The 27,830-nt window shown below is 47.3% G+C and overlaps 1 protein-coding gene across 5 annotated transcripts in view; it reads left to right on the forward strand.

The window, feature by feature from the left end:
• Positions 1–27,830, forward strand: part of AGAP1 (ArfGAP with GTPase domain, ankyrin repeat and PH domain 1) — a 568,365-nt gene that overhangs the window by 475,625 nt on the left and 64,910 nt on the right. For all 5 annotated transcript variants that reach the window (XM_081494022.1, XM_081494021.1, XM_081494020.1 and 2 more), the window contains one exon: positions 26,834–26,988. In XM_081494022.1, the coding sequence (XP_081350148.1) occupies positions 26,834–26,988 (155 nt within the window). The remainder of the gene's footprint in view (positions 1–26,833; positions 26,989–27,830) is intronic.

Below are 27,830 nucleotides of genomic sequence, written 5' to 3' on the forward strand. Positions count from 1 at the left end.
GGCAATAAGGAGTTCATGATCTGAGCCACAGTCTGCTCCTGGTGGTGTTTTTGCTGACTGTGTAGAGCTTCTCCATCTTTGACTGCAAAGAATATAATCAATCTGATTTCGATGTTGACCATCTCGTGATGTCCACGTGTAGAGTCTTCTCTTGTGTCCTTTAAGGAAGGGTGCCTACGTAAATTACTTGAAATTCTTTCGGCCTGGAATATTTGCCTCTCCTCCTCATTTATGAATTTATTTGACCACTTATGTCAGTGCGGAGAAGGCAATGGCACCCCACTCCAGTACTCTTGCCTGGAAAATCCCATGGACGGAGAAGCCTGGTAGGCTACAGTCCATGGGGTCGCTAAGAGTCGGCCACGACTGAGCGACTTCACTTTCACTTTTCCCTTTCATGCACTGGAGAAGGAGATGACAACCCACTCCAGTATTCTTGCCTGGAGAATCCTAGAGACGGCAGAGCCTGGTGAGCTGCCGTCTATGGGGTCGCACAGAGTCGGACACGACTGAAGCGACTTAGCATAGCATGTCAGTGTGGGCTGTTTGTTTTATACTTGAGGTTATAATCCAGTACTGCTTTGTTTTTCTTCGTGCTCAAATTGTTCCAACCTTCAGCCGTTGGGAGCTCTTTCATTTGGCTCCTGTGCCTTTCTGTCATCACCCCCATTACAGTGGGTTTTGTTTACCTGTTTGTTTTAGCAGTTCTTTACTTCCTAGAACTACAAGATGCTTCAGGTTCTTCTTGTCTTTTCCTGTCTCAGTCCTAGAATTAACCATTTTTCCAAAGGTGCCCTGGTTCTGTTTATTGGAGAAAGGTATTAGAAACTAAGATCTGGGGTCTAGGTATACTTGTTGCTACTGGAATGTTATTTCTTCTTGGTCCTCTCAGCAGATTTAGCAAAATAAAGAAATGCAATTTATATTCTAACATGTATATTCACATATGTATAAACATTTCTGTATGCAATTATTTATACCTATATAGTATCTTTAATAGCATAAAATTAGAAATCACTAAATGTTTAACAGTAAGAAATGTCTAGGGCTTTCCTGGTGGCTCAGATGGTAAGGAATCTGTCTGTAATGCAGGAGACCCAGGTTTGATCCCTGAGTCGGGAAGGTCCGCTAGAGAAAGGAATGGCACCCACTCCATTATTGTTGCCTGGAGAATTCCAGGGACAGAGGAGCCTGGCAAGCTACAGTCCAAATGTCTACAACTATGATATTTGTTAACACCGCAATGCAACTGTTAAAAGGGATGATTTTGAAAACTCTGGTAACTGTAACACCTTACAAACAAAAGTAGTGCAGGTCTATCAGAGCTTTACTTGTAAGTAGGATCATTACAGATGTAGGTGGATAAGAACTTTAGAAGGAAAATGGAGTGGATGGTTAGAGTGGTCATAGTTTATTCTTAATATTAAACTACAATGAAATTAATTTTGCTTCTACAGTAATATTTAAGAATCTTCTAGTATGTTCTTGAAGCTGAAAAAAGTTGTATTTAAATTATTTTCAGATGAAAGAAATGAGACATTTTTTTATTTTGTTGCTACAGTACTGGCTTCTCCTACGATAATGACATTGTTTAATCATTCACATTAGCCAAGGACGATGCTAAGAAGCTGTGAAGTTATAGTCAAAGCAGTTGTAGGGGGAAGAAATCTGTTAGCATTTAAAGGAGTGTATTTCCATAAGAGCAAGAAGCAGGAGTTTAGCATTCTTCTTTTGTTTCCCCGGTCTGATCTTTGTACTTGATTGACTCAGTAAGTACCACAGATCTTATGGCTTCCAGGATTTCTCAAGCCACAAATCAGGATGCTCTTGAGAATTTCTGGTGAAGTCCTTCTTAAATGCAAAATGTTAAAAAGGTTTTCTAGCAGATATTTTCCCCAGTCTTCTCAGGAGCAGCTGGCCACAGGGGGGAACGTGATGGAGTGAATAACCCCAAAGTGTATCATTTAACTCCGAGGTTGTAGGAAGTCAGCTGCAAAGATGGCAGATCAAATGCAACGTCTGCCATTGTTGAGGCTGGTGGTCCAGTGATCACAGCCCCTCAATTACAGCCCTTCCAGGGAGCACGAGCAGCAGTCATTAAATCATTTTGTCTTTGATTAGTTGCTCTAACTGGTCATTGCCTTTGAAATACGATAGCACAATTTGAAGTTTTATTAAACTTTTTTCTGGAACTGCTGAAAAAGATGTTGTGTTTAAAAAAAAAAATCAAAAAAAGGCTTGCCATGTATTTTATTGGAGGAGATTGAGAAGGAGAAAAAGAGAGAAGAAAAGAGGAGAAAAGGAAAGACGAGTGTTTCCCATTATCGGTCATTTTGGTGGTCTCAGAAAGCCGAAGGTGGTCCCTGTGTGCCTGCCGCCCGATTCTCAGAGCAGCCGGCCCCCGGGGAGGGGACACGAGGCGGGGCAGGTCAGGAGACCTGGACCCCTTCCCAGACCCTGCTCCCGCCTGCCCGTGTGAGCACAGCTGGGCATGGCTCGCAGAAGATGAGCTTCACCCGCACCGTCCAGCTTGGAAAACCTGATTCAAACCTCACTTTTTTTTAAGTGAAAATTTGGTTCCCTTTTTATTTCTTTTTTTTAATAGTGATTTATTTGTTTGTATTTGGCTGCGTCAGGTCTTAGCTGCCGCATGCAGGATCTTCATTGCATCATGGGGCATCTTTCCTTGCACGGACTCTCTAGTTGGGGCATGCAGGCTCAGTAGTTGCTGCGCATAGACTTGGTTCCCTCACAGCGTGAAAATTGCTCAGTCGTGTCTGAATCTTTGCAACCCCCTGGACTATATGGAATTCTCCAGGCCAGAATACTGGACTGAGTAGCCTTTCCCTTCTCTAGGAGATCTTCCCAACCCAGGGACTGAACCCAGGTCTCCCACATCGCAGGCGGATTCTTTACCAGCTGAGCCACAAGGGAAGCCCAAGAATACTGGAGTGGGTAGCCTTTCCCTGCTCCAGGGGATCTTCTCGACCCAGGGACTGAACCTAGGTCTCCTGCATTGCAGGCAGATTCTTTACCAGCTGGTGGGACCTTACTTCCCCAACGAGAGATGGAACCCAAGTCCCCTGCATTACATGGAGGATTCTTAAACACGGGACCACCAGGCAGGTCCCTGCTTTTTCTTTCTGTTTTGAAGGTCAGGTGTTCAGTCCTTATACTACAGAACCATCCGAGTACGTGTAACCCTGTTCGCTGAAAAACTAGGCTTTAAAGGCAGAATGTTCTTTGTGATGCTGAGAACCGAAAGTGGCTTCTGTTCTCACACCCTCGTTGCATCCCAGAAGAGAGTGACGCCCAGAGGCCAAGAAGCCCTAATTTCAATATCCTAACAAGCCACCCCCCAATAGCCTTCCCTTCTCGAAATGAATAGCTGCTCCTTGAAGACATGGAAAGACGTTTCCATTACTTAGTGATGTATTTCTCATCTCCATCTGAGAATGTGCCGAACCTAGAGTGGGGATATTTCTATTTCACCTCACTTTTTTTATTTCAGTCCCTATTAAAAGTTACACTCTCGGGGTCAAACTGAAATACCCAATTAATTGTGGGTACACTTGAACCCTTGCTCTGAGACTCAGTGTGTTTCTAGGCCGAAAGGGAAACCGACGCTCCACCTAATTGGAACTTCTGGTTTTATGGCATATCCTGGAGTTTTCGCTTCGTTTTTATTTTCCATGTTTTCCGGGGTTAATGGTGTTTTCCGTGCTCGTCTACATCAGCCCACGATGTGGAAGCCCTCGGCAGTTTTCAAATCGTGAGAGCTTTAAAGAAGCCACCAATGTTGAAATTGTATTTGCTGTTAGGAATATCATTATGAGTTATTGGAAATGGAATTAAAATTGTATAATTAAGGATCGACTCCTTATTGCAGAGTTCTGTTTCGTTAGGTATTTTGTCTTGTGTTCTATGGGTTCAGATTACAAAAAGAACACTCGTCTTTGGGGAAGGACGAAGTTATTTTGCTTTCTCTGCATTTGTCCTATTTTGCTTGGCCTCTGGTTTTGTTTAATCCTCTCAAAGACCCTTTTAATGGATGTTTCAACACGACTACTTCTCTGTGTGGTAGCCTCTAGGAAACGACCATTATGTCAAGCCCCTTCACAGCTAAAGTAGTAAGTTCACATAGTGGAAGAATCTTCGGGGTTGCATCTTATGGGAGGGAAAAAAAAAAAAGCCCACTGCCTTTTTTTTTTGTACAAAAGAACAGAACATTTACCCAGTCTTGTTGAGCACATGAATGTTCAGATGGCCGGCACAAAAGAAATCTCCAATCTCTAACCTCACAATGAAATTGCTTCGACAAAAGATCACGGAACACCGGGCGCACTAAAGTGGAAGAGACACAAAACCCCAGCGGCGTCTGACCCCGCCTGCAGAGGTTCCTGGGGGACCGTCTTTATCCAGCATCCTGTTGCTACGGTCCGGCTGCAGTGCTCCGTGGAGCCAAGGCAGTTCCCCGGCACGGGCAGCATTTATACTGGTGGCATCTCTACAAGTGAATAAATGCCCGTCCGAGGAGGACAGGGAGCCGTGCCATCGAACACGGTTATCATTTGGCTTCTCCAAGAGGTACAGGTTTCTGCTCCCCAGTAGGAAGGGAGAGGGTTATTTGTCTCGTGCTGAGACAAGGCAGTCTTCAGAGATGAGTGGCACACCCTCGTCAACCCAGCCCCTTCCTGCGCCAGGCTAAAGAGATCCTATTAGTTCTCATAATTGATTCTGAGGGCTGCAGCCTGCGTTTCCCCAGCTCTGCGCCGTTCACGCCAGGGATGTTACTCATGCACACTTGAGCATCCAACATGGCTGGCAGGGCTCGGACACACCGCTCCTGGCTGCCTCATTTTTTAATCAGCTATCTGAGGAATATTTATCTAATCAACAAAGAGCGCTGTCAGAAGGAGACAAGCAGTGACATTAATATAAGTCTGTGGTCTCCTGGTGCAATGACGGAGGAAGAGTTTAGGATAAAACCCTGCTCGTTTGAGTATGCCAGCAGACTACAGAATATGTTTATTCCGCTTAGACAGAGCTAGTCAAAGGATTTCTTGTGTTGGAATTTTGCTCTGTGATTAGTTCTCAGGCATTCATATGCTGTAGTTTAAAAAAAAGTTGTGTTTTTTTTTTTTTAGAGAAACAAAATGTATTTTCCTTTAAAAGAAAATTTTAAGTCCTTATGATCATCACGGGGAACTTGTATGAAAAGCCGTAGTGTCCAAAAGTAAAGAGGTGTGTAATAACTGGGAGTCGTTAACTCTAAATGATTCCAGCTCCTCTGACTTAGTCGAAAGCCATCATTTGCACGTTTTCCCTTTCTCTCTGTTTCCTCTGAAAAGGTGGTGACTGCCTGTTAGTAATTATAAGGAGCTGAGTGTGGGGTGCACAGAACTCGTCGTGTGTAGCTCTCAGACACCTCAGAGGGATGTTCTGTGAATTAGACTTTCTACCAGCTTTCCTTCTTCAGATGTACAGCTGGGGGTGGCCAGCCGTCGGGACCTGGGTGAACTGGGTCGTGGCCACCCACCCCTCAGCCTGGCAGCCCACTCCCCCAGAAAATCAGTCAGTCGAGGATGTGGACATCAGCAGGTCTGTGCTCTGGAGGGGCAGGGTCACGTGACACCCCCAGTGCACATGCTCCGGTACTTATCAACCTTTGCACCAAAGTCACCTCTGTTTTCCTCTCTCTGTAATTCAGAGATCGCCTTTTAAAGTTGGTTTTCATAATACCTTCAGTGTTCATATGCAAGAGGGCTGTTTGTCAATTTTAAGGGGAGGTGGCAATACCCTTGTTATCAGAGGGCAGTACACTTTTTGTTTTCTTGTAATTTGGAGCATGAGTCTCTGTACTGTCTTAACCTGCCTTTTCCACAATTTTAATCCTTAGAAAATATCTTCCAACCAGACTCCTGATGAATTTCACCTCCCCCTTTGCTTTTAATTCTCGACCCTCAGCTCTGTGCCCTGTGTACCACCTCTTGTGGTGATAGTCCAGCAGCTGTCTGGTATTTCACCCAAGTTCACGGTTCATATTTTGTCGCCATTATGGGGAGAATGCTACAGTGTCCAGCTAAAGCCTTCCTTTCCCAGGCCCCCTGATGTTTTTGTCGGCCCAGACTTGGATTCAGAAAGATCCACTTAATTTGCAGGCTGGGGACTTCCCCAGGCGGTTCAGTGGTTAAGAGTGCTTCCAATACAAGGCATGGGTTCAGACCTTGGTCAGGGAACTAAGACCCCACGTGCCATGTGGTGTGGCCAAGAAAATAAGAAACAAATTCATTAATTAATTTTTGAAAAATAATAATTTGCAGGCTGCAGTGATATGTGGCCCATCTCACTGTCTACATTTGTTGTTGTTGTTCTGACTGTTTGCGGCCCCATGGACTACAGCACGCCTAGCTTCTCTGTCCTTCATCATATCCCGGAGCTTGCTTAAACTCATGTCCTTTGAGTCAGTGATGCCATCCAACCATCTCATCCCCTGTCGCCCCCTTCTCCTCCTGCCCTCAGTCTTTCCCAGCATCAGGGTCTTTTCTAACGAGTTGGCTCTTTTGCATCGAGTGGCCAAAGATATGACCGTCTTATTGGGACTGACAGTTAGTTTGCACTAGAGCTGGAATTTTATGTCATGGGGTTGATTCTGTGTCCATTAAAATGTGCATGTGTGTTCTCAAACATTGGAGACAGTGGTGTTGAGACACTATGCCTTTTAAATAGTTAAGTAAGGCCCTAGCACCATCTGAGCGCCCCAGGTGGTGCTAGTGGTAAAGAACCTGCCTGGCAGTGCACGAGATGTAAGAGATGAAGGTTTGATCCCTAGATCCAGAAGATCCCCTGGAGGAGGGCCTGGCAACTCACTCCAATATTCGTTCGTGCCTGGAGAATCCCGTGGACAGAGGAGCCCGGTGGGCTACAGTCCATCTGGTTGCAGAGTTGGACATGACTGAGCGACTTGCATGCACGCAGCACGTAAGGCATTCTGGAAGCTGCTCACAGAAGAGACTGTTGTTTATCCATTTAGCAGAAGAGCAGAATGGAAAATACTAGTGGAATCCTCACACCCTGCTGCCTTTTTGTCCCATAACAGGAAATTCTCATATTAAAATAATTGTTTTATGTGAAATGAGTGAGAAAATCAAAAGCTAAGTTAACCTTTGTTTAAAAAGATGAAACTATATTCCTGAAACATTTTTAAAAGCTAAATTTTTTTAAAAAAATTATTGAGGTATAGTTGTTTTACAGTGCTGTGTTAGTTTCTGCTATACAGCAAAGTAAACCAGCTATGCGTAAACATATATCCCCTCTCTTTGGATTTCCTTCCCATTTAGGTCACCACAGAGCACTGAGTAATCAAGACAGTATGGTACTGGCACAAACACAGACATACAGATCAATGGAAAAGGAGAGAAAGCCCAGAGATAGACCAACACACCTATGGTCACAAAGGAGGCAAGAATATACGAAGAACTCTACTAAAAACTAAATCTTTAATTAAAATAAAGATTACCCAGGAAATTTAGTCGTTTGAGCTAGTTCCACATGAAGTCCTCAAGAATCAGCGACTTATCCAAAGGCCTGAGATCAAAGGATGCTGCCAGCGTAATGGCCTTGGTATGTGCTGGTCCTTGGAGCCAGCATCCAGCCAGCAGCATCAGGTTGCCTCACCCCTGGGTCTGTTGGGTGCAGCATCCTCGTTTCCTTAGAGGTGAATCCATGCAACAGCACTGCACATAACCTGAGATTTTTATTGATGATAATATGATTGTATTTTCTCACTGAGAAGCTTCTAAACAAGTGAACTTAGAGCAATCAATGCCCCAGGAGACAAATGCACGTCTCAGGACCTCTGTATCAGCCAGAAAATGTCCATTTGTTTAGGAGGAAGAAAAAGGCATGACATTTTACACATTAAAATTGATTATTTCATCAATAGGTTAATAGAAAACCAGGCTTTGAGTTCACTTCCTGCTTATCCATCCACACAGTAATGGGAGGCTGGGGTTTGAAAAATGCCAGGTGGAAAGCAGGCAGGAAAGAGGTTTTCTGCACTAGCTCCGCTTCCTTGCAGAGGGGTGCCCAGCCCTGATTCTGCCTATTTATATGTAAATGCTTTAGAACTAGGTAAGTTTTTCCACTGAGGAGTGCAGTTTCTGTGGCTGTGACTTTCTGGAACTTTTGAAACACGGGCCAAGATGCCAGAGCTTGGGCTGTTGAGATTATTGAGTACATGCTTAATTCTGTGAACATATGACTTGTACTTGAATGCGTGTGAATGAATGCGTGCTCAGTCTCGTCTGACTCTTTCCGACCCCATGGACTGTAGCCCGCCAGGCTCCTCTGCCCATGGGATTTCCCACGCAAGAATAGAGGAGTGTTGCCATCTCCTACTCCAGGGGATCTTCCCAACCCAGGGATGGAACCTGCGTCTCTTGCGTCTTCTGCATTGGCAGGTGATTTTTTTACCACTGTGCCACTTGGGAAGCCCCATGTACCTGAGGAACCTGATGCATATCCACTGAACATTTCCCAAGGAAACTCGAAAACTATGACTGGTTTCCTTTGTCTCAAATGATCTTTGTAATAGTGGTTGTACCTGAAGCCCCCATTGTCAGGTATGGTGTTACCTGGGATGATACCTTATAGATAAGACTCCTTGAGGGTGTGGAGATTAGGAAAGCTTCTGCACTGCTGGAAAATTAAATTTGGACCTGTATACTGTAGAAGGGACTTGTTCAACCTTACTAGGTTAGAAATGACATTTCTTTTTTGTCTTTTTAAAATTTATTTTGTTGAAATATAGTTCATTTACAATATTGTGTAAGGATGCTTGAGAGTCCCTTGGACCGCAAGGAGATCAAACCAGTCAATCACAAAGGAAATCGATCCTGAATATTCATTAGAAGGACTGATGCTGAAGGTGAAGCTCCAATACTTTGACCACCTGAAATGAAGAGCTTGTGTAATAACTTGTTAGAAAAGACCCTGATGCTGGGAAAGACTGAAGGCAGGAGGAGAAGGGGATGACAGAGGATGAGATGGTTGGATGGCATCACTGACTCAATGGACATGAGTTTGAGCAAACTCCAGGAGATGATGAAGGACAGGGAGGCCTGGTGTGCTGCAGTCCATGGGGTCGCAAAGAGTCAGACATGACTGAGCGACTGAAGAACAATATTGTGTCACTAGTTGTACAGCAACGTGATTCAGCAACATATATGTATATTATTTTTCATATTCTTTTCCATTGTGGTTTATTACAGGATATTGGGTAGAGTTCCCTGTGCTATATAGAAGGACCTTATTTAACTTTTCTATATATAACAGTTTGCATCTACTAACCCCAGACTCCCAAGGCATTTCTTTTTTTTTTTTTTGCTTTTCTTAATTAGTTTGGGTTTTCAAGCCATAGAGTCCTTCTTAGTCATTTAGTTACAGCTTCACTTTTTCTCCTTTTGAATCAGGTGACAACTAACTCACAGCTAGTTTTTACTCTCATTAACATAAAATGTGCATCCTGATTATAGAGTACTGTTTCTCAAATATATCTTATATTGTCGCGCCAAGGAAGTCCAGTGTGCACCAAAGTCTTGGCATTCGCTTCAGCAGCAGAAGTCCTTGTGAAGACCCTGGTTGTTGTGTGGCCCCAGAACTTGACACCCCCACAACCTGCACTGTACTGTTGCTGCTGCTGCTGCTGCTAAGTCGCTTCAGTCGTGTCCAACTCTGTGCGACCCCATAGATGGCAGCCCACCAGGCTCCGCCGTCCCTGGGATTCTCCAGGCAAGAATACTGGAATGGGTTGCCATTTCTTTTCTCCAGTGCATGAAAGGGAAAAGTGAAAGTGAAGTCGCTCAGTCGTATCCGACTCTTAGCGACTCCATGGACTGTAGCCTACCAGGCTCCTCCGTCCATGGGATTTTCCAGGCAAGAGTATGCACTGTACTACCTAACGTTGAGTCTTTTGGCCCTAAGCTACTGCAGGCAAGACCAGCCAGCCCGTCCCAAGCCAGAAATGCGTTGGGGTGAGCAAGCTGGCCCCTGACCAATGCACGCCTTATGTTGTGGTCCGTCTGTGACCCAGTGTGACAGCCTGGCTTCCTGCAGTGAGCTTCAGACACACCTGTGAAAATACACACATCTGCCTCCCCAGGTTGGCACTTCATACCTGCATTAAACAAGTGCTTCTCTCTGATAGCTCAGTTGGTAAAGAATCCGCCTGCAATGCAGGAGACCCCCGTTCGATTCCTGAATCGGGAAGATCCCCTGGAGAAAGGGATAGGCTACCCACTCCAGTATTATTGGGCTTCCCTGGTGGCTCAGCTGGTAAAGAATCCGCCTACAATGCAAGAGACCTGGGTTTGATCCCTGGGTTGGGAAGATCCCCTGGAGAAGGGAAAGGCTACCCACTCCAGTGTTCTGGCCTGGAGAATCCCATGGACTGTACAGTCCATGGGGTCGCAGAAAGTCAGACACAACGGAGCGGCTTTCACTCACTTCACTATCCAACGAAAGCCTCGTTCGAGGCTTGACAAGTTCCTCTTCCCAGCTGTGGAAGTCAAAAGAGATGGGTGATCCGATCATGCCCGGTCTTCAGGAGTGTGGGTGACTGTGGCCGTCGTCCTATCTGTCCACCCTGGGTCTCTGGCTGGATCTTCAGCCACATTAGCCTAAAGACTTGTTTCTCAAGAACCGCCCTGTCTAGCTCTTTGCTCTTCACTGTGTGTCCCCCTGAAGGGCTGATGTGAGGCGACCTGTTCACCCCAGGTCTCTAGTTCCTGAGTCGGGGGGGGGGAGGGTGTGGGGCCGATGAGGTGAGGACCTGTGTGTGCAGAAGAGTGTCCGGGAGGTGGGGGGCTGGGCTTAGCACCCCAGGTCGTCACCCCACGCAGTGTGAGCGGTGAGTGTGCCTTGCCCACGGGGGACTTGTCCTGCACTCCACTTCCGAACCCAGGGCTGCCCTGTGGGTCTCTTGGTCTCTTTTTCTCTTGGATGCTTTCTTCAGTGAACGGAGAGCTTAAGGGGCGTGTGCTCTTTGGGTCCTTTGGTTCAGAGCCCCCGAATCTCCTCCTGTAGGAAGGAAAATGAAACCACTGTCAACAGCGGCGAGTTGAGTCAAGTTTAGCTGGTCCAGGTTCCTGTCCAGGTCACAATACGTCTGGGGAGAAAACGCTTCATTTTTTTTTTAATTTTTTTTTAATGGCTCTGGGAGTTACAGACCTACCATCTGCAGCATACGCAGGAGCTATTTGATTTGACGCTCACCCAGTGTTTTGCCAAATCCAAGGGCTTATGTCTGCTGGCCTCGGTAGCTCCTTCCCAAGATGCACTAGTGATAAAGAACCCGTCTGCCAGCCTAGGAAACGCAGAGACTCGGGTTCGATCCCTGGGTCAGAAGATCCCCTGGAGAAGGGAATGGCAACCCACTCCAGTCTTCTTGCCTGGAGCATCCCATGGACAGAGGAGCCTGGCGGGCCACAGTCCATGGGATCACGAAGAGTCGGACACGGCTGAAGCGACTTAGCACACACACACACCGGCCCCCAGGGACAAGGCCCGCTTTGCTCTGTTGTCAGTAGGCGTGTGTAGAACCAGCAGGACGAGGTGGGTGCATGAACTTCCATGTCTGGGCTTTTGATGGATTCTGTGCAAAACTAAGGATGCTGGCTGGCCTCCCTCCGCCCTGCCCAAGTCCCTCTGCGCTTCGGGGCTGTGAAGCCTGCCCGAGAGACAACCTCCCCCGCCCAGCGGCGCCCACCTGCCTCCCGGGAACTGCACATCGGAGGTGATGTCACGTGCTCCTTTGACATTTCTTTTCTCCCCTTTTCATTTGTTTCTTTTCCTTTTTGTTTTCTCTCTTTCTCCCCCTCTCCCCTCTCTGCTCTCGGGATGCAGCCAAACGCAAAGCATGGAAACTAAACCGTGTTGGTAGCCTGCGAAATATTTACAGCAGCAGTACCAACACCGAAGGTAACGCCGCCCCCGCCCCCACACCCTGCATCCCCTCACCCCGTCCTTCCCGCCTCCCCACCTTCCTTCCCTCCCCACGCAGAAATGGAAATGCGATTCGCCCAAAGCCGCATGCACCCTGATTGTGTTTGCAGAGTCATTCCTGTGGTCTTTTCATCTTTTTGTTTGTGTGTTTGATTTTTTTTTTTTTTTACCATTCATGTTCCTTTCAGCTTACTTAAATTTTGACCTTTCCCTTGCCGTCCTAGACTAGTGATGTTTAAATTACTTGAGAAACCTATTTTCTCCTCTTTTTTTCTTTTCCCTTTCTACGTGTGGGCACTCAGTGTAATATTTCCCAAGTTATTACAGTTTTTAAAAGTGTTAGTATCAGGTGTAATGATCTGTAGCCGAATACAATAGTGTGCCGTGACATTTAAGTAACAGTCTTAATTTGTTTTGTGGAAACATTCTCCGTAATGCTCTCTGCAGCTCTAATCCAGAAGCAGCCAGGCCCGGGTCATTTGCATGGGCTGCTATCGCTTGTAAATTCAGTATATTGTTGTGTTTCTAAAGGTCATCTGGTGCCAAAGTTCACAAATTGACTTGCGTTGCTTTTTTCACCAAAGACAGCCGTCATTGCTTTTGTATAATAGCAGATTGAATTCCCCCCCCTCCCCACCTTCATTTGAAACAACACAATTATAAATTGCCCTTTTTTTTATGATTACAAATGTCAAGGGTCAGAATTATTTTGATGCCAGGCAAAAGAAAAACCACCCTCATCAGCCCCAGCCCTTGTAAGGGAGGCTGGCGTATAATACGTACGATGCAAAATAGGTCACAATCCAGCGATCTCGGTGTAATAGGGGGACATTTTTTTTTTCACTTAAGTGCCAGCCAAATGGGTCAAGTAATCGCAAGCTCGTGCCCTAACACTAATTGACTTATTTGGGGATGATTATAACTGTAATATTTTTCTTAATGTCACTGTTTTCTGGGCTGTTGATTTTAGCGATTGCCAAGCAGTGGCATTAAATCTCTTGTAAATTTTAAATTGCACGCTATTTCTGTAAACAAGTCCCCCTCTTCACATCCTGATCATTAACCTTTGCTGATTTATATCACCATCCTTTTTTCCTTCCTTTCACAATTACTCCTGTCTCGCCACCGCCACCGAAAGCCCAGCTCTTGGCCAGAAAAAAAAAAAAATAGGAATCTGAAAAACAAAGTTACATTTTCATGATGGCTTGTTAAAGACCTATTGTTTTAATCGTAATCTTTTTTTTCATTCCTCAAGGGGAAACTGTCGGCTGTTAAGGTACCAATGGAGCTTGACCCTCCCCCCTTGGTATTTTCTTTCAAAGCATTCACTCAAGAGACACAAAAATGAGAGAGAAAAATAATAGAAGCTTAGAAATAGTCACCTGCAGTATCATTTTTTGCTGTCGTTTAAAGGGTATTAAGTGTCCTCATTCACTATGTTTTAATGTTAGTTTTTCAATTTAGGATTCATAATCATTTCTCTTCCCTCTGTCCCTATTAGATATGTTTTTCTTGTGTATGTGCATTTGTCACAGCAAATTTGTTTATTGACGTCCAGCCTTTAAGCAATATTTGTGAGGTCTGGTTTTACCTGTGGTTGTATACAAAACTTGGGGGTGGGGGGAGGCAGGCAGACAGTCCTCCCACCCCGAGACTTGCTGATGGGGTCTTCCTGGAGACACTGACAGGGAAGTGTCTCACGACAGGTGTGACAATTTGCAGAAATGGGAACTTCTCAGCCTTTACCAACCAGGTAACCTGCAGAGTCCGCGCTGCCCAGCACTCCTGGGTGGCGGGACCATGATGCTCTCTGCTCTCTGAAATCCGTAAATACAGCAACACTTCCGTACACTCAGGGTCCTGTCAATTGCCAATACTCTAGGTAGTCCTGTAGATACTGGAGTAAACAGTGGCCAGTTCTCTGTCACACATTCCTTCATTTCTGTGCAGCACGCGATTACATTTGTGAATCTTCAGTTAAGTGACATGACCATTCTTCATTTACTTTGGGTTTCTTTCAAGACTGTTATCTGTATGTACCAAGTCTCATGTCATACAGCTTTTAAGATGACAGTACTAAATTCATATAACTATATGAAAATATCAGAACACCTTTCTGATTTCTCATCTTTTGCTATATAGTATCACCGCCTATTTTCTGTCTATAAATTGACCCTTCATGAAAAGTCATGTTTCAAACATTCTAACTTTTGTTGTAACCTGAGTCCTTAAGTGTTTCCCTAAAGATACCCATCCCCGAACGGAATATTTTTTTAAACTGGTTCGCTTGAGTAATTTGTTCAGAGGTACCCACAAAACACTGTTGACACTAGAGTTTCCTGTAGAGGGAGTTAGAAGTTGAGTTTCGGGTGTGGTGGGCAGGCCCTGTCCAAGGAGCTTGTCCACACCCCTCCATCCAGCCCCAGAGAGAACAGCTCAGACACAGCAGGACTCACCCCAGGACTCAGGCTGGTGACAGACAGGCAAGACCAAGAAATGAACCTGATGGTCTCACTCCAAAGCCCTTTCTCGCTCATATTCATTCTTCTGGCCCCAAGGTTACATCTCCTCATTGCATCTTCACTGCCAGGTAGGTACTTCGTTACAGGTGGGAGTTTAAACAAGTCAGATGTTTTTCTGCAGGACCGGGAGCTGGCATCTTCCAGAGATAGGCCATGTGCCTGGATCTCTCAGCTCCGTGACCCTTTTCCTGGGTTCTTGTGGAAGGAGTCAAAGATGAATGTCAGGAATGGATGAAAATAAGTTAAACAACTAATTAGGGACACACATGGACAGGATTAGAAAACAAACAAAAATATGTTCTCGTCCCCTTTTTTTTTTGTCCACTGAGGCTAATTATCTCTGAAACCAAGCTGGAAACTTCGTTTGTATGTATTATATTGCCCTAACTTTTAAACCTTCGTTTACTTTATAAAAACTCAGTTCTTTCCCAAAGCTGGTGACATTTAAATTCCTTCAACAAGAATGCAACTTTAATTTTTCCATCTCGGAAGCCTGTGTGCAAGGTGGGATGGAAGGTTTGTGATGTGATTCTTCACTTCATAGCTGCCTGTTAAGCCAAGGGGAAAATGTATCTAAAGTCCAGTGGGTGAGGCTGGACTTGGGAATGTTCAACTCCAAGGGAAACATGTTTCTGGAAACAGATCTGAGCAGAAGCGGATGTTGTGTAGCAGGACACACGGGCAGGCAGCCAGCTGCGTGGTCTGTGAGCAGCATCACCCCGGCGGGATGACCTGGAATCCGTGTGCGTGTCCTCAGTCCTCACATTCCCTGAACCATTGGGGTGGGCCGGACCATCACCTGCTGTGAGGTGGGCCAGCCGTGGACTCTACTGGGAGTTTTCAGCTCTCCCTGCTCCTACAGAAGAAGGCACGTGGAGAGGAGTAAATGTGTAAAGAAGAGATGGATCGGGGAACAAGAAACATTTCAGGGGGTGTCAGGCCCACCCACGTCGTATGCGTGGAACAGGCCATGTTGGTCAAGTACCAGCTGGGTTCAGTACAGCCCGAAGTCCCGGCTCAGCCCTGGTGTAGACTCCGTGTCTATGGATCTGGAACTTGCCCCAGAGGCAGGTGTGTGATGCCTGTCTGGGGTCCTTGGCCACAGCGTGAAGGCCAGATGGGGGAACTCGGAGGTGCCAGGCACCGTGGTTCCACACAGGCCCCTTTGTGGAGAAACACGAGTCTCATTCTGGTTGGTCCCTCAGGCCCTGGTCACGCTCACACCCCCTTCCTCCAGTGGATGCCCAAGAGTGTCCCCCTTCTAGGAGCAGGCATGAGCAGGCCAGTCTGTGGCCAGCCTAACTCTTCAATGTCCTCTCCACGCTCTGGAGTCCACAGGCACAGATCTGAGACGCCCAGCTCATCCACGTCCAGTTCAATCGCAGGTGATGTTCACGTGCTCCCACCTGTCGAGGTCCCGGGTTCCTGCCACAGTACAGGTGCCCAGAGCTGGACCCCAGGCAGATGGAGGGGACAGGCTGACAGTCAGCCCAGTGAGAGGTGGGGCCAGACAGAGACCCTGAGGCAGAGTGAGAAAGGAGAATTTCCAACCAGGCTCTGGTGGCCTGGAGGTTGAGAGGAGACTGAGACCACATTGGATTTGGGGATCCAGAGCCATGATGGGCCCCAGGGCTGAGGACTTAGATTTCCTGGCATCCTGTTCTGTGACCACCCCCCCCCCGCCCCAGCAACCCTTGTGTCCCAGCGGCCCCGTGGGGCTGCTGTATGCGTGCCCCATGTGCGTGCTGACCTGTGTGGGGCCGCCATCTGAGGCTGCCTTCCAGGCTACAGCCAGGCTCTTCTTCACCATAAGTCATTCGCATACTTGTAGTCAAAGCCTGGTTCCTGATCAGAAACCATAAAACTACCTTAAGCAAATAGTCCTGGTCCAGTTCTCACATCCCCACTTCTTAGCTCAAAGATGGGGCCATCCTCACGCCCTCTCTGCACCTCGGTTTCCCCATATGTAAAGTGGGGACAGTCGGTGAGGTCATGTGTCCAGAGACAGGTAACACAGCGCCCGCACTCACCACTTCCACTGCTCCCTCCTAGTGTCAGAAATGCCACAGACGCTCTCAAAGAAAATTCAGAAGATTGAGCATCGTTTACGTAGCAAGGAGCTGAGATTCGGCCGGAAGTGTTGCCCCTGGAAGTGTAAGAGGGGATTTTAAAAGTCAAACTTCCTTTCCCAGATGTGTTTCACTACCTCTCCCAGTTCCACTGTACCTTCGTCCTCCAAAGACCCATCAGATGTAGAAACTGGGCTTTTTGAGTCCAACATGCCTGCTTCCGACCCCAGCTCTGCCACGTCCCCGCTTCATGAATTCCTGGTGTTGCTGGGTCTCTCCTCTCCTGCTTAGTTTTCTTTCTCCAAAATGGAGACCATAAAACCTACGTCAAAGGACAGCTGAAGAAGAAATTGAGAGAGGCAGACGAAGCCCTTACTGAGGAACTGGGTACATGCTGGTTGCTGTGAAACTGTCATAAAGGCTTACGTCATAGAAAACCATCTCTGGGAACACACTGCACGAAGCACAGACATTTTAGGCCCATGGAATGTGTCCATACAGGACACAGGGCAGGATCGGCCAAAGCCAGCCCTCTTCAACCACAAACAGCCAAGATCTCGTGCAGATAAATCCAGATTTAGGAAACCCTTTCGTGGGAGCTTGCTCCAGGATTTGACTTTCTGGGGAGAGAAGCAAGATTGTCTGCTTTTTCCAGCCCTCAGCATTTCAAAGGAAGATGAGATAGATAATCATCCCTGTGCTGACTGCAGTCAGGAGAGAAGAGCTGGAGTTAGGGGCAGCATGGGAGGTTCTGGAACCTGCATGTTGGAGTGTCCTTGTTCTCGCCCTGGGCTCTGGGCAAAGGAAGGATCCTGGGCCTCATGTTCCTAGTAGATTCGGAGAGCAGGGGACCTCTGAGAAGTGATGAATGTAAGTTAGAATGAGTAACAAATGGTAAGCATATAGAGCATCGCTTAGTAACCAGGTAAATAGGGGTCTCTGGGTTCTCTTTCTAAACCGAAAGCTGGGGCCTTGAGTATTCCCGGGGTGCCTGGGCCCGAGCCAGTACCAGGCAGCGTGTTAACACAGCCACCTTCTGCCTCCTGAGATGGTTTCATTTGGGGATCCAATCACTCGCCTTAATTTAGAAGTTGTGCACGGCCCCTGACGGTTCCGGGAGCAACAGCTGTCTCGTGCTCTCCGGCTGCCCTTGCACCTCTGTCTAATGTGTTGGGAAAATCAAAACCTTCTCTGTGTTTCATGAGGATCTTCCTGCGATAACGCGTAGCAGTAAACAGTCCTAACTCTGTGACCTCCCTCTGGGGTCTCGGTTTTTCACGAAATGAATTCTGCTCTTGTCCTAAATTAAGCCACAGTACAACACTTCAGTCGGACTCTGGGCTAAACAAATACATTTACCAAGCTGAGAGCTTGGTAAATAAAAATATTTACCTGAGAACCATGACCTGTGTGTGTCTATAAAGACTAATGATTTTTTTTCTTTTTGTTTAAAATGAACAGCTTCTCAAGTGGAAGAGGGCAATTTTTTAACTAATTTTTTTTTTGCTATAGGTCTTGGGTCTGCACAATCCCAGACACCATATTCTTCACATTTATCTTTTCTTACAAAAAACTGAAAATAAATAGAAACTGACTTTCAATGTTATGGTGGCTTTGGGCTGAAATCTTAAACGTGGGTAGTTTTCATCATAATTGGGTAAAATATCTAAACCACATGCTTATTGAATATATGCTTTGAAAGCAGAAGTATTGAACTATTTTACAAATTGTAGGACTCCTCAAAATTAGCATAAAAGCCTGAGGCTGTGTTTGACCAAGCCTGGCGTAGTCTCCAGGGGTATAGGTTGTGGGGGACCTAGGAAGAGGGCAGACAAGCAAATGCATTCCATTTGTTTTCCAACTTAGATGAATTGATAGTGGCTACCTGGAGAACTTTGCTGGCAAAGGTCCATATAGTCAAAGCTACAGCTTTTCTAGTAGTCACGTATAGATGTAAGAGTTGGACCATAAAGAAAGCTGAGCACAGAAGGATCGATGTCTTTGAATTGTGTTGCTGATAAAACTCTTGAGAGTCCCTTGGACAACAAGGAGATCAAGCCAGTCCATCCTAAAGGAAATCAACCGTGAATATTCACTGGAAGGACTGACGCTGAAGCTCGAGTACTTTGGCCACCTGATGTGAAGAGCTGACTCATTGGAAAAGATCCTGATGCTGGGAAAGGTTGAAGGCGGAAGGAGAAGGGGACGACAGAGGATGAGATGGTTGGATGGCATCACTGACTTGAACATGAGTTTGAGTAAGCTCCGGGAGTTGGTGATGGACAGGGAAGCCTGGCGTGCTGCAGTCCACGGGGTCACAAAGAGTCGGACACGACTGAGCGACTGAACAAGAACAACCTGGAGAACTGGACTGGGAAGGATTCCGAGGCTCCGTCAGGCTGTTTGGGGTTAGTGATGAAGGTCTTTTCCTGGCAAAGGAAAGGAAGGCACAGCACACCTTTGTCATCATAGTCCATCCCATTCCTTCTTGGACCACAGAGCCGAGACCAGCCGGGCGAAGTGGGCAGCTCAAGGCTCTTAGTTAGGACATGGCAGGGCAGGGAGAGAAGGGCATTCTGGGAGAGAGGACCCCAAAAGTGGGAGCCCAAGACCTGAAGGACGCAAAGAAAAGATAATGCGGAGGTTCAGGCAGAAGCAGGGAGATGTGTATGGCCGAGTCCCTTTGCTGTGCACCTGACACTCTCACAACATTGCTAATTGGCTCTACCCACCATATAAAACAGAAAGTTAAAAGGATAAAAAAGGAGCAGGGAGAAACCCATTGCAAAATCTGTTCAGGAGAAAAAGTGTGTGACCAATGGTTTGAGTTGCTGTTAACACAGTCATCAGGGTACTGTGCTGAACCCTAACACAAAAGTCCCAATTCTGACAACAGACGTCACAAGTACAGAGGACAGCAGTTTCCCTGCGAGCCTTGGCTACACGGTGGTTGGGGCGCTTTGAAAGGGTGACCGTCAAAAAGCCTCTGGAGTTGGTGGTGTCTCGGCTCTTTGGCCACCTCTACGGGTGGACACGAGGTCCCTCCATCCTGGATGCTGTCATCTCTGCACCATTAAAATAACAGATTTTGTTCATGTATTTGTCATTAACTATATCCAGGACACTTAGCTTCGTGCATAGAAATGGACATCAGGGTCTAGGTTCCAGCTTTGTAGAGGATCTGGGGAACATGGACCAGATTCCTCACCTGGCCAGTGAAGAATGTGGAATGAGTGATGTCTGCAGACACCTTGAGTTCTTGCAAATGCAGAGGAGAAACAGATCTATTCAACATCACCATACACAGTACACCTGCATCTTGCAGGCCCTTCTAAGCCACTGTGCATCTGACCAGCAGGAGGGTCCGGACCCTCTCGGCCTTCACAGAAGCACAGGGCCCTCATTCTCCTGGTGGGCAGCTCAAGACAGACCTCCCGCCCCTCAAGAAAAGAGGTGTGCCTCCGTCCCTCTCGCCTTCCACCCACTCCCCGAAAGGCATCCTCATCAGGTGTGCCCTGCTGAAAACAACCTCCAAATGGAAATCAGTTGCAGCTGCCTTTAGCCCTTTAACCCTTTGCCTGCTAAGATTCCGCAAAAATAATTGATGACTGATTGGCCCATTAACCTTTAAAAAAAAAAAAGTTTGACAGCTCGGACTTGTGTAATGAGGAGGGATTTCTTGTGAAATCAGTCTGATGGCTGAGTTGCTTGCCCCTAAGGAGGCGAAATGAGCCCCACGGGGCCTCGTCTGCATAGAAACTGGACGCAATTAGTGTAATATCCGGTGTTATTAATGTCGTTTGGAATAATTGGGCAGGTTGGTTTCGACAGGTTCATGGTGCTAAAATACTATTATAGTGGACTTTCCACAGCTAACCGTTAAACACGGAAAACTGTTTAAATCCCTATGAGCCTAATCACAGAACTTTATGAAAGCGCTAAGCCCTGGAATGTCACACTGTGAGACAACACCGTTCTTTCTTTTCGGGCTCTGGGTGTGGCGGGCTTTGCTTTTATTTTCACGACCAGGGAACCGGGGGGTTGAATTTTCATGATCACCTGTGTATCTAAGGCTGAGAAACAGCCTGTCCCTTAGATGATGTCAGGAATTTCTACAGGCTGAATTCTATATTTACAGAATGAATTAAATATAAGCCGCTGTAATGGTCACGAAGAGTCGGTTTGTAGCAGGGAAATGAGAACACTTGAAACGCAGCCAGTGAGAGCTTCAGCCTTCTCATTCTTCACCTTTTAAATGAGAGTGACGTTGGAGAGGAACGCTCTGTCTTTCTGACTCACTGGCCTCTCACCACCAATTATTTTTATTTTTTTAATCTGGTTGCAAATACTAAAATAGCATCCCAGAGTCGCTTCAGGGATGTGAGGGGGTCCTTCTGGTCCACTGGTGGTTGGAATAGGGCTGTGTCACCTGATAGAAGTCCTGTTTGAACGTGGGGGGGAGCTCGTGACTGTCCTGTCCACACAGACGAAGGGGTAATATTTAGGTCCCGAGATCTACTGTTTACTTAGTGAGTGTCAGCTCCATGGTATAGAAATATAAGCCAGGACTAAATCTAGAGGTTTACCATGTGTTGACCTAAGAAGATGATGACCAGGCAGCAGCTCAGAGGCTCCCATCAGGAACAAATCTTTTCTCCACTGGATTCATCAGGACTGGGTTTGGCAGTGATGCAAATTTAAATGGATTTAGGCAGAAAAAAAAGAGGAGAGAGGAGAATGCATTAGCTTGTCCAAACCAATTGTAGGACAGGGGGCTGGAGCTGGCTGCCGGGACCCAGTGACCTGGCAGGCATTGGGTCCATCCCACCCCTGTTTCCCTGTGCTGGTCAGCAGCGTTCTCACCTGTCCACAGGTAGTGGCCTCGATAGCAGAGGTTTTCCTGCCCGTGGATAACTAGTGGGCTGTGTCTTGTCCGGTCCCAGATGAGAAGGAAGGAGTTCTTTGGCCCCAACTTGGATAAGAGCACTTGGTTGATGTGTCCCCCACTAGGACTGACCAGAGCGGCCAAGAGTATCCCTGGCTCTGACTGTCCTGGTGTCCATGGGCGTGTCCCTCCTCCCCATGTGGACCGATCGCTGGCTATGGAGCGGGATATGCAGGAAGATGGCAGCTGGAGTGTCGCCGGCTTACGATTGCTATGCCCACAGCCATGTGTCCCCAGCATTCATTCTCCAGATGGGATGAGGTAGAAAGAAATATGACACTGGGAATTCCCAGGTGGTCCAGTGGCTGAGACTTCGGGCTTTCAAGACGAGGACACGGGCTTGATCCCAGCGTGGGGGAGAACTGGGGCCCCGCATGCCAAGCAGTGCAGCCAAAAAAAATTTAAATATAATAATTTTAAAATACAGAAAGAGAAATATGGCACTAGTGATTAGAAGTTCCTGGGGGAATTACCTTTAGAAGAGCTCATTACCTTGTTCTGATATCAGGAGTAAGAGAAAAACTACAGAAAAATGTGCTTGGAAGTGGGGAGACCCCTCCACCTCCCACTGGACACTCCAGGAGAAATTTTTTTAATGTTTGTTTGTTCTTAAGAAACAACACAGTGCTGGCCACCTTGAGAGAAGAAAGGAATCAGAGTAAATGAGATGATGCTAAGAAAGTCCTAACAGTTTTCCTGACACAAACTTGGAGCCCAATAGTATTATTTTCATGTTTATTATTCCATGCAGTAGATTCATTACAAAGAAAGAAGTATTCCTTCATGGAAGTCATATGTAGCATGATTAAAAATGTAACTGTTCTATAATCCTTTTTCTTACTTTTTTTTTAATCTTCGGAGGCAAAGGAAAGTCATAATGCAGATATAATTCAGTTCTGAAAATGCTAACTGTATCTGTAAGTGTTAACATCTTGTTGCTGTTGTTTAGTCGCTAAGTCATGTCCGACCCATTTTCGACCTCATGGACTGTAGCCCACCAGGCTCTTCTGTCCATGGGATTTCCCAGGCAGAAATACTGGAGTGGGTTGTTGCCAATTCCTTCTCCAGGGGATCTTCCTGACCCAGGGTTTGAACCCACATCTCCTGCCTTGGCCAGTGGATTCTTTACCACTGCTCCATCAGGGAAGTTAACATATTGGGCTTCCGTGGTAGCTCAGCTGGTAAAGAATTCACCTGCAATGCAGGAGACCCCGGTTTGATTCCTGGGTCAGGAAGATCCCTTGGAGAAGGAATTGGCTACCCACTCCATTCTGGCCTGGAGAATTCCATGGACAGAGGAGCCTAGCGGGCTATAGTCCATTGGGTCACAAAGAGTTGGACACGACTGAGCAACTTTCAACATATTAACCTCCCTCTAGAAGAAAAACAGCTGTATACCAGCAGTATCCAGGGAAACACAGGAAGCCGTCAGCAGAAGCTGGGGTCCATGGATGCTGCTGGCGTAGAGTGATTGCAACTAAACTCCGTGCACAGATTTAACCCCTTCATCAGGAAGTGAGGTCGCCGAGCTGAGCAGCTCTGTATAAAGACATCTTTGCCAGGGCCTGAAATCCAAAAGAAGGCTGGGAGTAGCACCCCCGTGGGCTGCCGCTGCACTGAGATGGCATGGGGGGTGGTCTGTCCCGTCCTCCTCCCCACCTTCCCCACGCTGAGTTGGGCCCCGTCCTCCGGGTAGCCCAGATGTCCGCATCCACAGCTCAGCAAGGAGCCTCTGAGTGTGGCCCACTGTGGGGAGGCCAGCCCAGCAACACAGGTACCACCCGAGGTGTCTTTATTCCAGAGCTGTGGTCTGATCCCCCATGGACAAGACTTAAAGGAGCGTCTCCTTGCCTCTCCAGGGCAAGGCCAAGCCATTCGGTTAAAACAAGAAAAAATTCACGTAAGAATGTTTGGTCAGCATTTCACTGCCTAGTGAGCTACTATGGAGTGAAACGCCTTAACCGCAAGTCCTGACACATACCTGCCCGTGGCTGAGAGGGGCCTGAGTATGCACTGCATGCCCTAGAAACACAACGCGCTCTTGGACGGTCACGGCCACCACTGCTTATGGCTGCGGCTCTCTCGGTCACCGAAGTATTGGGACAGTGGGTTCTGATTCCCATGTTCATGGTTCATATAATTAATTGTGTGCCTTTCTGACTTGACAGTCACCCCACTGGACTCCCCCTCTCAAAAGGACCCTGTGTCAGATGAATCAAGTTTGGGGTGTTCGCACAGTGGGTTCTCAATTAGGACATGAAACATGGCTTTGCTTTCCAGGGTCATCCAGGCATATTCCCACGGCTCACCTTTCCAATCCCAGCCTTTTCTCATGAACTGCTGTCAACCAGGCTGGAGGCACAGGACACCCTACTTCCGTTTGCTCTTTTGAGCGTTTCTGGTGTTTCATTATCATTAGTGGACCCCCCAGGGTTTCATCTTCCAGAGACGAAGAGGGAAACCTCTCTGGCCACTCATGCTCTTGAGTTAATTCATCACCTTATATGCAGTGTGAGGTCCTCTCTTTCCCACCAATTACCCTGACTGCAGGTCTCAACTCACCCTGCATATTGTGACTTATAGGGAGCTGTTTGGCTCGTTCATGTTTCTTTGTATCTCTCCTTCCCTCCCCTCACAGATGAAAAGAAATGAATTTATAAACAGGTACATCTAAACGTGATTTCTGTTAGATCCTTGTATACAGAAATGCAATGAACGTTTCATTATATTGGTCCTCTATCTTGCCCATTTACTAACTGCAAGTATTATTTCTCATCATTTGTAGATTCCTTGGGGTTTCCTTTAAGTGAGGTGACATGATTGCTTCTAACATTTCATCCTTAAGAATAATGTTCTTTCGGTTTGCATAGCTACTCTTTGTCCACGGAAAGAGGATTCCCTTCTATTCCTAGTTTGATAAAAGATTTTAATCATATTTTAAATTTCCATCTTCTTTGTTAGGCAGTCATACATACTACTACTTTTCTCATAAAGGTGAACCCTGGTATTTTCTCATGTGTACCTAATTTACCAAGGTCTGAAGTTAGTCCTTAACTCTCCTGGGCAACAATGCAAAATCCAAGGGCATTTTCACTCCTGGATCCCCATCTCCACTTTAATTTCTCTAGAATTGGGTACTTTCCCCAAATTAGACATGATAAGAGAATTAGCATTTGGTATAATTTTTGTTTAGATGTATCTACTTATGTATCTATTCATATTTGCTCACCAACCCATCTGGCTCAAACCTTCTTTGTAGAATCTTCCGGATTCTACAGTTCCGTTAGGGAAGGGTTCTTGGTCATTGGCTCTTTCAGTTTTTATATGAAAATATCTTTATCCCACTCTGGCTATTGGAAGAGAGTTCTCCTGGCTCCGGATGTCTGATTGCATCCCAGCCGCCCTTCCCCTCCCGCTTCATGGACCCTCTTGTTCAGCCCCTTCACTGAGCTGTCCTGGATCTGCTCCATGTGATGCCCAATTTGGCCCCTTTCAGGGGGTGGGCCTGCAACCTGCTCCTTTCCCCCCAGCGCTTTTCCCCACCCCCACAAAGCACCCTTGTCACAGGAGCTCTGAACAGTTGCTGGGAAGGAGGGTCACAGACGTGTGAGAAGCTGACGGGAGTCGTGGGCCCTCTTTCAGAGAAATGTGACCTGGTGAGGCTGGTGCGCTGGCAGGAGAGGACCTGAACCGCCTTCACCAGCTGCTCAGGGCAGGGTCCGCGGACTGAGGCCTCACCCACCGGCAGGTTAAACTCTGAAAGAGCAGCAATGCTGATGTTGCATAGAACGTGGTACTGTTGTCATCAGAATATGTAAAGACTTCATGAAAAGGTGGCATGGCCCTGCTTCCGTGGCAGTTGGTGTTTGTTTAGGGCCCCAGCTATGGTGTGGCCGACACAGACACGAGCGTTTGGTCCCTACCTGCCCAGGATCAGTGAGGTCTGGTGAGAGGGTCTGTCAGTCACAGGAGTAAGAGCTGCTTCTCTTCTGAGACCAAAGGGGAGGTGGAGAGGGGCCTGCTGGTGGTTGCAGGTGCTTCGGAGGCAGAGGGAGCATCCTTGTCTCAGAGACTGAAGGGCTCCCAGTGAGGTGGGGCCTTGAGAAGGGGTAGGACCAACCTGGTCCCTCAGAGGCCACAGGTCAGAGGCCATGAGGGATGCCTGGGACACAGGCTGAAGGAGCCAGGCGCGTGGAAGACGGGGGTTTGTCAGATGTGAGCAGAAAGAATGGCCGCGTGCAGGTGACAGAGGCAGCAGACTAGAGCAGCAGTCCGCCGGGTGGGCGGTGGGTCAGTCGCGATAGCGATCACTGACCCGGGAGGCGGTGATGCCCCGCCGCGCGGCAGCCGGTGGCGGGAAACTACCGATCGTCCGAGACACGGTGCCAGGAAGTCCACATGCAGATGTCTTCACGGTTCCCTGCAGCTGGCTGTGCCGTCTGCACGCGGCACCTCCTCTGCCTTTTGTTTTGTGTCCGTGACAGGAGGGTAGATGAGAGCGGAGAGCATGCACCAGCACCCGTGAGGGGTGTCCCGTGGCCCAGACCCTGTGGGCTTGAGCTGTGCACATCATTTAGCTGGTGGCAAACGTGCTGAAGGTGGGTCGCCCCCATTGTGAGGGTGAGGAAATGAGCCTAGGACAGGTCACGAACTCATCCAGACTCCGGCGTGCCAGGTGGCAGGACAGGATTTTGAACATCGGGGCCCCTCTTCCTGGTCCACAAGATGCCCCTTCAGATCACCTGGTATTTTGCTCGCTCTTCAGACTGAGTCTCGCCACTTTCACTGGTCTTCTGCCCTAAACTGACAGACGCCCTCGAGGCCTCCCTCTTTGCTCTGGTGTTATGTGTGGATCGGGGCCAGGTGCTTATAAAGAAATCAAATTGCACCCTGAGATGAGCAGGGTTCACTTGATTTTCAGCCCTCTGTCAATTTCAGAGCCCGGCACCGACTTACGATATCAAGAACACCAGTGACAATACAATATCCCCGAGTCGCTTCATCTGTGCCCAGCATAGAGGCGCTGACATCACACGCTGGTTTTCCTTTTTCCTCCTCCCCTGAGCATTGATTGAAACCCAGCTAAGCCACGCTGGCTTTAGGAACCGAATCCGGAGTGTTTGGAGGTGTGCGGGTTCAGATCTCCACGGCGGGGCGGCCGGTCCTGTGTGTGCCCGCGGCCCCATGCAGGCGCGATTGAACCCAAAGGCCCTTTCATGACCGGGGACTTGGCGGAGGGGCCTCAGTCTCATGAAAGCTAAACTCTTCATCCCCACCACTCTTCTGTGTTTCAGAGCAAGAAGAAAACTTTGAGTTTATCATTGTGTCCCTCACTGGCCAGACGTGGCACTTTGAAGCCACCACATACGAGGAGCGAGACGCATGGGTCCAGGCCATTGAGAGCCAAATCCTCGCCAGCTTGCAGTCGTGCGAGAGCAGCAAGAACAAGGTAAGACCCAGAGCAGCCTCCCCCAGGCCCCTACCCCACCCCACCCCCCCAGATCAGGAGCCACTGATCCTGAAAGGGAAATAGACGGGGGCAGTGGAGGGGGTGCATCCTGTGAGGCTGTGAGATGGGCACAAAACATTCACTTTTTCCAAGCAGAAAGGGAAATGATCAAGAAGATAATAAAACATTGTGTCGATGCGTATCCTGTATCATATATTAGTATCTTAGCTCAACCGGATGGCACAGTGTCCTGTTTTAAATCTTTTCTCTCCCAAAGTCATCCAAAATGTAAAGTTTTGACCTTTGATGGTAGAGGATGGGATCTTTTGGATCCTGTGCCTTATGTGTCCGCGTCCGTTTTTGTTGTTTTTAGGCAGAATACCCTCAGGAAAAGAAGTGCTGGTTTAAAAAGAAGCCCTGTTCCATTCTCACAAATGCCCACCCCCTCCCAGTTCAAATCCATGTCAAGTTAGGAAACTGTCCCTTGGTACTGGCTTCGATGAAAAGTGCATGTACATATATGAGTATGCAGAGAGTTCAGGGAAGATAAAATGTCCGTTTTCTAAATTCCATTGATAAAGCCTGGTATGTATCTTTATTCAGTTAGAGTTAATTCTTTTGCATTTGTTTATCCAGGAGAAATAGATTTTAACCTGCATTTTCTGAATTACTGCCCCATAATAGTCCTTATACAAAGGTTGTTTTTCTCATTTCCTTTTTCCAATCAGAGTATTCCTTCAAAAATCATTATTTTAATGCTTGGATATTTTAAACCCCTTCTCTGGGACACCAACATCTTAGAGAGCATTTTTATTTTTCAGACTGTGAACAGCTAGAAACCA

The sequence above is a fragment of the Giraffa tippelskirchi genome, chromosome 5, assembly GCF_054371585.1.
Source record: "Giraffa tippelskirchi isolate mGirTip1 chromosome 5, T2T-mGirTip1v1.2.pri, whole genome shotgun sequence".
Taxonomy (NCBI): Eukaryota; Metazoa; Chordata; class Mammalia; order Artiodactyla; family Giraffidae; genus Giraffa; species Giraffa tippelskirchi.